General features: G+C 43.4%; 2 protein-coding genes across 3 annotated transcripts; one reads left to right on the top strand and one right to left on the bottom strand.

Annotated features, from left to right (window-relative positions):
- The first annotated feature begins 629 nt into the window (after positions 1 to 629).
- On the top strand, positions 630 to 3,441 carry LOC111601648 (pre-rRNA-processing protein TSR1 homolog). The gene is made up of 4 exons (XM_023318330.2): positions 630 to 850; positions 913 to 2,453; positions 2,516 to 2,782; positions 2,840 to 3,441. The coding sequence occupies exons 1-4, from the start codon at positions 745 to 747 to the stop codon at positions 3,359 to 3,361; spliced, it is 2,436 nt and encodes an 811-aa protein (XP_023174098.1). The 5' UTR covers positions 630 to 744; the 3' UTR covers positions 3,362 to 3,441.
- A 140-nt stretch (positions 3,442 to 3,581) lies between these two features.
- LOC111601647 (TBC1 domain family member 9) lies at positions 3,582 to 9,653 on the bottom strand. Of its 2 annotated transcripts, none has more exons than XM_023318329.2 (11): positions 9,125 to 9,525; positions 8,518 to 8,684; positions 7,563 to 7,821; positions 6,939 to 7,500; positions 6,711 to 6,859; positions 5,247 to 6,654; positions 4,967 to 5,184; positions 4,677 to 4,912; positions 4,236 to 4,574; positions 4,086 to 4,180; positions 3,582 to 4,024 (listed from the first exon to the last, which is right to left on the bottom strand). In XM_023318329.2, exons 1-11 carry the CDS (start codon positions 9,166 to 9,168, stop codon positions 3,695 to 3,697), a joined length of 3,807 nt encoding a protein of 1,268 aa, XP_023174097.2. In that variant the 5' UTR covers positions 9,169 to 9,525; the 3' UTR covers positions 3,582 to 3,694. The 2 variants fall into 2 exon arrangements, with proteins under 2 accessions (XP_023174097.2, XP_023174096.2); XM_023318328.2 differs by adding an exon at positions 9,605 to 9,653 and having other exon boundaries at positions 3,583 to 4,024; positions 4,236 to 4,912; positions 9,125 to 9,485.
- Between the last annotated feature and the right edge of the window lie 38 nt (positions 9,654 to 9,691).

Here is a 9,691-nt window from a genome sequence, read left to right as displayed (position 1 = left end):
CAAACCCAATTAATGAGAAACAATCACTCAATTTACCTTAACGAAAACTATTAATTGTATTTATTGAGACTTCTGTTTTATTATGTAACGTTAAGTGTTATGTCTACCGTTAAGTTTTAAAAACCTCACACCTAAATGAAATCGAAAGAAAAGAAGAACTTTAATGGTTAATAACTACAACTATTTTAAATTATTTACACCAATGAAGAAAATAAGAGAAAATTAATCTATCTAATACTCTATGCAGTTAAGTTAGCTAAACCTTAATGTAAAGTTTGGCATGTTCTATATGCAATACATATATGCAATTAATCACTACAACTACTCAACTACGGATGCATTCGGAATACCAACGCAAACTTTATATCATATAAAAGAAAGTAAACTACATACAAATAAACAGCGTTATCTTTAAGCAAGAAGCTTGCATGCATGCATACATATGTAATGTACTACAAATATACCATAACAACAAATACATATTTACATTGAATGTGGTTTAAAAGAACTGGTAAAGTGTTTTAATTCAAAAACGCGCGCAATTCTGCTTGTTTTAGTTTGTTTTCCAACACTGCTATTTATTTAATAGCATTGGTTTCTGAGTGTGTCCACATTATTCCGAACTTATCGATAGGCCGCAATCGATAAGTTCAGTGGGCACATGTGCTTAGCTCGTTTCGAAAAAAAACAACGTGAGGATTATAGATATTTGGCTGTTGAATTAGAATAATAAAGTAGCCAAATATGGCGGATCATGCGTTTCATCGGCCTGGCCCGTTAAAGCAAACAAATAAGGCGCACAAAACGGGACGTCATCGCTCCAAAGGCGCCATCGACAATGCCCTCAAAGGTAGGAGCTCCTCAACAAGTGCAGCAAAACATGTTCCTTAGAATTTTGTTTGTTTACCTTAGGCAAAGTTGGTCTCAAGGCTATCTCGCATAAGCATAAGCTGCAGCAGCGTAAGGAGCAACGACGCAACCAAATGAATCAGCTACGAAAAAATAAACGCGATGAGGTGCTGCAACAGAAGCGTCAATTAGGTGGCCAAAACACAGCTCCATTTCTGGTTTGTTTGCTGCCTATGCACGAGCACATTGATGCCAACTCAGCAATTGCTATACTCCAGAGCTGCGACAGTGAAATCGTTGTGGAAAAGTCAGCCAGCGGCATTGTTTACATGAATCTACCACGTTTCAAGCAGCGCTTTGCATTTGTAGTGCCACCCGTTGGGCGTGGCAATGAACTCATTGTTCTGGACTATCTGAAGGTGTGCGATACCACACTGATGTTGACGTCGGCAGCTTTCGGTGACGACGAAATTTTCGATCGCTGGGGTCAGCGTGTATTTAATATGATATCAGCTCAAGGCATACCAACGCCTGTTGTAGCCTTAATGGATCTGGAATCTATTAATCCAAAACGTCGCATTGCTGCAAAGCAATCGGCACAGAAATTTATAGACAAACTGCTGCCTGAGGAGAAAGTCATGCAGATGGACACCGCCGCTGAAGGATTGAATATTATGCGCCGCATTGGCGGACAGAAAAAGCGCTTGCTGCACAACGTTAACAACCGCCCAAACTTGTTTGGGGATTTGGTGGAATATGTGCCAAACGGAGAGATGGGCACTCTGAAAGTTACCGGCTATTTGCGAGGACAATCACTAAATGTTAATGGTCTGGTGCACATACCGGGACTGGGTGACTTTCAGCTTGGGCAAGTGGACGCGCCGCCCGATCCTAATAAACTAGATAAGAAACGGGATGGGGAGTTGGCTGAGGTGCGTTTGCTCGATCGCAGCGATCCAGCGAAACAAACATCGCTGCAGGCTGAGAATATACCCGATCCTATGGATGCAGAGCAAACATGGCCAACGGAAGAGGAAATCGAGGCAGCACAGAAGGAAACAAAGAAAACAAAGTTAATCAAACGTGTGCCCAAAGGTTACAGCGAGTACCAAGCTGCTTGGATACCTGATGTGGAGGAAGTGGAAGGCCAGGAAGATGACGACGACGACGATGATGATGACATGAGCGGCGATGAAGAAGACGAGGACTTTATGTCCTGTGATAATAAATCCTTTGAGGATGAGTGCGAAAAACGCGAATCGGACACAGAAGAGTATTTGGACAGTGTTTCGGTGTCCTCAGAGGCAGCTGTCAACGACGAAAAATACGATCAGCAAATGGATTTCCAGGAAGAGCGGGAGACCTTAAAGAAGTTACAACAGGCTCGCACCGATCAATTGTGGCCCGACGAAATCGACACACCGCTCGATGTGCCTGCCCATGAACGCTTCCAGAAGTATCGTGGCCTAGAATCGTTCCGCACATCACCCTGGGATGCCAAAGAGAATCTGCCCAGCGATTATGCCCGCATCTACCAGTTTCAGAACTTCGATCGCACTAAGCGTCGCATTTTGGCAGAAGCAAAAGAATTCGAAGGCATTTTGGTAATAAAATGAAAGCGATATTATATGTTAATAGACTAACATAATTCTAATTTAAACCTCAGCCCGGCTTGTACATCACGCTGCATGTCATCAATGTGCCCGCCAGCCGCTGGAGCGCATTCCGGTCCGCTCACATTTCGGATAACGTCATTGTCTATGGCATGTTACCGCATGAGCACCAGATGTGCGTTATGAATGTTGTGCTGCAACGTATTCCTGACTCCGAGGTGCCGCTAAAGTCCAAGGAGCAGCTGATCGTTCAGTGTGGCTATCGTCGGTTTGTTGTCAATCCCATTTACAGTCAGCACACCAATGGCGACAAGCATAAGGTGTGTCCTTTGTACCTAATTTATCCCTAGCATTATCTGATTTAAATTCTTTCGCAGTTTGAACGTTTTTTCCGCCCCTATGAGACCGTGTGCGCCACCTTTTATGCGCCCATACAGTTTCCACCTGCTGCCGTGCTCGCTTTTAAGGTTAATCCCGATTCCTCATTGGCATTAGTTGCCCGTGGCCGTCTGCTTTCTTGCAATCCGGATCGTATAGTTCTGAAGCGTGTAGTGCTTAGCGGTCATCCGATGCGCATTAATCGCAAATCGGCCACCATACGCTACATGTTCTTCTACAAGGAGGACGTGGAGTACTTCAAGCCCGTGAAGCTACGCACCAAATGCGGTCGAATGGGTCACATCAAAGAGTCGCTGGGCACGCATGGTCACATGAAGTGTTATTTCGATGGTCAGCTGCGTTCTTATGACACGGCATTCATGTATCTCTATAAGCGCGTCTTCCCCAAATGGAATTATGAGGAATGCCTTGTGCGCAGTGCCGAACATTCACGCCAGGAGAATGAGGCGGAAATTCGCCGCAGTTCAAAACAGCTCGACGATGAGGCAATGGAACAATAGTCTAATTTGAATATATATTTATATGTATACATTTTTGTGTATCTGTGCATATATTGAAATAAATTCTCTCGCGGACACAACATAAGTCGAACTTTATGTTTTTATGTATAATAGGTATAATCGAACTATATTCACAAACAATTGGCTTAACTAATTGGGATAATTTACGCATAACATATATATAATATATATAGATAGAAATATATATTTATATATAGTTTATAAAACGGGACACTTAAAAAGCTGCAGCCGCATTGCACAGTTCTATGGGGGGTTCGTTTTATGGCTAATACCTTGGGTTCTAACAGGACATTGGGTTACAATTGGGGACACTTAGTAGTTGTAGTTGGTGGACAAACACTTGCGTCGCTTCTTCTGCAACTGCTCGATTTGTTCCACGATTTGGGTACCCGTCTGGAATGCTTTGACGATGCATTCGCAAGTGAGTGCAGTGGCAATAAACTGATTAATGGATATATGCCAGGCATCGGAGGTGTTTGTCGTGCTGCTGCTGCCACTGCCGCTACTGTTGTTGGTTGTTGTTGGTGTTGCGGCTGCTCCTGCTTTAGCCTGGCGCAGTTCTTCTTCCAAAGCTACAAACAAACGCGTTGTGCTGCTGGGCTCTGCAGCAGGGGTTGTGGGGTTTCCATTTCTATCCGGTTGCTGAATATAAATAAAGATAATTCAAAATTGTCTACCTCAGCAATATATAACTTATAGTCACCTCATCACCACTGCCGCCTAAGTTGAGCTGCGTGAAGCTCTCTAGGCTCGGTTCCTTCTTGATGTTGCTGTTGCCCATTTCAATGAGATTTTCATCTGTCAAAAGATAAGTGTTAACACTGAGCTGACTTATGGTTGGTTGCCCACTTACATGCACATCGCATTTCTTCATCCTGTACGCAACCCAAAATCTCTATGATGCTGCGCCACAGCAATTGGAAATTCTCCTTGCGCATGTGTGGGACATTGCGGTGTTTTCCAGATGCTGACGCACTCTCATCTGGCTGATCCAGCAAATAACCCAGGCTACCCAAGCTGCGTGTATCCGTTGCAGTCGAATCGGCACGATCTAGACGAGTGGCTGCGACCAGGTCGCTGATTTGAGAGAAATTCGATATAGTCTCAACGTTCAGTAGCAGTTGGTCTGAAGCTGTAGCGGCTGCTGCTGTCGTCGATGTTTGTGGCGGCGTTATACGGGCCGCCCCCAGATCTGAAATATCCGAAAAAGTGTCAATCGATTCGTAACGTCCTTGCTGGCGTAGGCCGATGTCGTTGTCGTCATCCTGCCCAGCATCTGTGCGTGTTGCAGTACCCTGGAGTGCAGCGGGCAGATCCACATAGAACGTCGAGTTGCGCTGCGCCAGCGAAGATGCATTCGAATTGAGTGAGAGATTTGGCGTTGTCCGTGACAAATCCATGAACGTGTTGCCCGAAATGCCAGCCAGATTATGCAAATGCTGTGTGGCGGTAATTAACGCATAGTCATCGGCATCGAAGTTGTGATCCGATGGAGATGGCAAAGCTTCAATTGATTCTGAGGCATCCTCACTATAAAAGACGGTCGAAATAGTAAAGCCAAACGGATAATGAAAGTCTAATTACTCAAAGAAGTCCTCTGCCTCGAATGCCTCTTCTGCATCATCCTTTATCCGCGGACGTGGACGTCGTGTGCGTTCAATTTCCGCCTTCGACAACAGCGGTGGCAAATGCAATACAAAAAGGAGCTTCAGTTTTTCCATGCTCTTAGCAGAGCAGACTAAGCCAAAAGCATTGATTAGCTGGCCAAAGTCCAATTGTCCGGTACCTTTTTTGTCGGTCAACTGTTAAAATAATTGGATTAGATTTGTTGCATATACGATGCTGTGGCAGAAGAGTAACATACCCTAAATAGCTTCTCGCCAATATCAACGCTGACGCACTTACGCCAGGGCGTTAGCTCAGAGAAGAGCGTGTGGAATACCTCAAAGTTGACACAGTAAGCCTCATGGCGTCCATTTCCGCCACCGGGCATAACATCGGTGACTCCACTACGTGAAGGCGACTGATGATGCGGCAGTAGCTGCGGCGCCTCACTCATATGACATTGTGCCTTCTGCTGCTGCTGTTGCACAGACTTGAGTGTGAGCTTTTCCTCGCGTATTATCGTGAGCAGCATGTGCAGCTCCTGTCGATTAAAGTAACCATTCTGCACATGGGCCTTTACAATGGTCTTCTCGTTGTCAATATCGAACTGACGCACGGTGAGGCGACGATGTTTGTTGCGTAGTTCCTCGATGCGTTGTTGCGTCAGTTCCTCACCAAATTTCGTGTATGCCTCATGTATGAGAGTCTGGACCGTTTGGGTCTGTGGTCGCTCAAGCTTGCGCTTGTCCGTGGACGGCGGCACTTGATATTCGGGATTGTATATACCTTCCAGATAGGTTTGCAGTACCAGCATGGCCTCGCCATCGTCCTGGCATTTGAGAAGCTTGTCACGATTCCATTCGATGATTTGCAGTGAGACCATAAAAATTATCTTGGCGCCCTCGTAGAAAAAGCAGTCCAATATTTGCAGAGAACTTTCGTAACTGATCACACTTATGAATATGGTAAGGAACCACGAGATGGAGATCATTTTGATAACGCCAAGCCGTTCCAGATGCTCATGCAAATCTGATAGATGCGTCTCCACCAGTTCATTCAGCACGCCCTGATCGATCTGGGCGCCCACAACCTTGTCCTTGTAATAGTCTGGCAACAGATTCTCGCACAAGCTGGCCAGCATCCAGAAAGCATTCTCCTCATCACAGAACAGCAGAAATACTGATGAAACAATGTTCATGGCTTGACAGTAACCCACCTGGGGATTACGCAACGCATACGCTTGCAGTACACGTCTCAAGGCGCCGATGCCATCTGTGCACTGGAATGCCGGATGCTCGGGCAGCGATCGAGGCAAATCCCTATCGATTTCATCGTGCGCAAAGCAATCCTTAATGCAAGCGGCTTTCTCCACCAGATCCTCATACAGGCCAGGATTCATTTCCTTGTCGTGTATAGCGCCCGAGAAGATTAACCAAATCTCCTGCCTCAGCTTGTCCGGTATGCCCTCCACAATTAAATTAATCACATCTGTGGTGCGAAACATTGCAATGCCCCGTCCAAAGTCACGAAAATGATCCTCCCAACGTGCCAGCTTTTGCTCCTGTTTCTTCTGTATGTCCGCGCTGAACTGCGTCTTGAATGTGTTGAGCAAAGCAGTCTGTTTGCTCCAGGATATATCATACTTGGCACGTTCGCGACTGATCGGTCTGTAAATTAGAATTTTTCAAAATTAAAATGAAAATTCAACTTAATCAAAACTTACATATGAATGCGCGATAGCAGATCTGTGATCTTCGATATGAGCACCTCGCGATCGGTAATTTTGGCGAACATAAAAGGCACATTCTCTGATGTAAAGATGACAATTTGATTGTCAAAGCGTTGCTGGCCATCGTCCTTTTTCTCAACGCTCTGTAACACAAATATAGTTCCCATTATAGCGTACTTTAATGATATATCTAAACAGGCTATTCCAACCAGCCATACTTACCTTAATAGTTTTCATTGGTATTACGACGCTAACCAAATCCTTGACGTCGCTGCGAAAGCAAAAGAAGTTGGGCGACAAATAAATATAGCCCGCATTAAATCGCTTCGCATAGGGCGTCCATATATCGGCTTTGATTTTGCCATCAATAATTTCCGTTTGTGGCAGACGAAAGTAAACGCGAAATTCCTCCGATTTTTGGCGTGCTGTCAAATCGCGTAGCAGGACAGGCTTCTTGGAAGTCTTAGTGCCATAACGCGAGAAATTCGATGGATCATGGTCGACAACGGGACTCTCCGGGTCATGAATTAACTTCTGGATGGCCATTTTATTGAGCTGCTCAATGAGGACATGGGCCTCATTCGGATTGAAAAGAAGTGTGAAGTTATATGTCATGTTGTTGGTAGTCTTCAGATAGATTGTATTGCCACTGCGGCTAATGTCCTCCAGCTCAGCGAAGCGTATGATTCGCTTGATCTCCTGGCTCAACATGTACGAGTAGAAGCAAACATGATTTAGAGAGATGTACAATTGTCCCTGTCGTGGTATTTTATTCTTCACATATCTGTAAGTTGAAAAATGTAATAACTATAACCATGAAATAATTAGTAAAGCCAATAAACATACGTGGCCGAATACGAGTTAACCAGGCGTTCTTCTTCGGGCATTTTGAAGATTTGTCTAAATTGTGAAGTCTTCACCTTGAAGTCTGGCGATTCACCAGTATCGTCTTGATTATTTTGAGCGAACAGCGACTGTATTTTGCATATGGTAAAGTTTGTCACTTCATCTTCATTTTCCATTTCGTTAAGCACACTGAACAGATTGGCCTGCAGCCATTCCCAGTCCTTGACGATCTCATCCTGTGTTATGCCAATAGCAATTTCTATTTTTGAAAACAGACAAGCATACAAGACAAGCATAATGGCTAACTATAGCACCATGTCACTTGTATAAATAGTTATCTAGTAGGCTGACACATAGTCCGAATTGGTTAGTCATTTAATATCGCTACTGCTGTTTTGCTTTAATTAATCTTATTAATAATATAGTGTATCTAATTTCTCCTTTTCTCTCTCTTTTAAAAGACCACATTTTGCTTTATAATACTTATTCCTATTTTATTCTACACAAATTTATGAACATCACAAAGGCTCACTTAGTGTTTCTCCTTCTCTTTTATCACTCGCTGGTTATTAGCTCTCTCTCATAATCACAGTCGCTCTCCCTCTCATCACTCATTTACGGCTCTGTCTTTCTCTCCATCTCTCAATAGTTTGCATTTGTATGTGACATAGTGATCATACTTGCGATGTTGGGAGCCTAGTTGCTTGACTTACTTTATTTTATTTTTCTTATCGCACAGCAAATGCATAGAGTCAATATGCCCCTTCGATACACACTTACAAGTTAAATATATCTATGCATTTCGCCTATGGGTGATTGAATGACTCAGTGTAGCAGTAGGGCAGCCTTCTACTTAATATGCACTCGCGCATTGCCCACATTACACATTTGAAATATCGAACATGTTGCTGATAACGATACGTAGAAGGTGCGTTTTATATGTTTTCCAACCTACCATAAGAAACTTCAGAGGATGGAGTCTGATGAAGTATTCGATAGGGCGCCGGCTTTGTGTTCATGACGCTGTCGATGGTGCCCACCAGCATTGAGCCAAAACCTCGCGATTCGCCATGTCCACGTCGTTTCTGTAGCACAAAATACTTGGAATACATTTCGGCGGTCCTGCAAAATGATAAATCAGAATTGGGAACGTAGCAAAAACGGTACATATACATATTTGTATGTGTGTGCTGGGGCTTTGTTGGAGTAAGTTTGCATACATATGTGTGTATGTGTGCCTGAACGAGTGGGGCTTTTACGCAGCAAAAAACAGTTGTGCGAACAGAACAATCTAATTTTAAGCCTGCTTTGCGCTTTTATTCCACAGCTGCTTATGGAATCAGTGCAGAGCTGGCTGACTTGAACTCTGTTCAATTAGTTATCAGCCATTAGTGCGGCCAACAATAACAAAAATAAAACGAAAGCACCCATACATACGCACAAATGCACACACCTACACAGCTGTGTGTTCGCGCAGGGGCTTTTAATTAATCAGCTGCTGAAAAAACGCAAAAGGGGGCGGCACAGAATTCGAGAAGACCTAAATCTTCGTTTCTACTCACCAAAATGCTGAGGTCAGCAGCAGCTCCTTTGGTTGAATCCACATTTTGGCGTTTATTATTCTTGCCGTAGGTTTTACAGTTTAATTAACACCAATTTTCATAGTTCTCCCTTGTGAAACTGCTTTGCGACTGCCGCAAATAAAAAAAAAAAAAACAAGAACAGAGTGTGTGTGTTTGTGTAAGTGTGTATGCGTTATGGGTTACATTTGTGGCCAACAATAACTCAAGTGCAACGAACAATTACACTGGAATTTATTTATTTCTTAGTGTATTCTATTGTTCGCTTGTCTCCTGCTTCTTCTTTGTATGTTTTGGCATCCGAAAGCTTAACATCTTGGTACTCTGTTATTAACAGCAATAACTATTTGTGGTGTAAAATGTAGAATTAATAACCCGCTATTTTAGCAAAACTTGAAAACTAGTTTTATCAATTATATGCAAAATATTTTTGTAAACAGTTTAAAAGTCAAACTAACTAACTAAACTAAAATTTGAACCGCTGAAAATATATTCACAATAGTAACAACCAAGTTACAATAGTGCACAGCTAATAATATTTAACAAGTA

The sequence above is a fragment of the Drosophila hydei genome, unplaced genomic scaffold, assembly GCF_003285905.1.
Source record: "Drosophila hydei strain 15085-1641.00,03,60 unplaced genomic scaffold, DhydRS2 tig00000001-arrow-pilon, whole genome shotgun sequence".
NCBI classification, from domain to species: Eukaryota; Metazoa; Arthropoda; class Insecta; order Diptera; family Drosophilidae; genus Drosophila; species Drosophila hydei.
The sequence above is the reverse complement of the archived record's forward strand: the minus strand, read 5'-3'. Positions and strand labels throughout refer to the sequence as shown.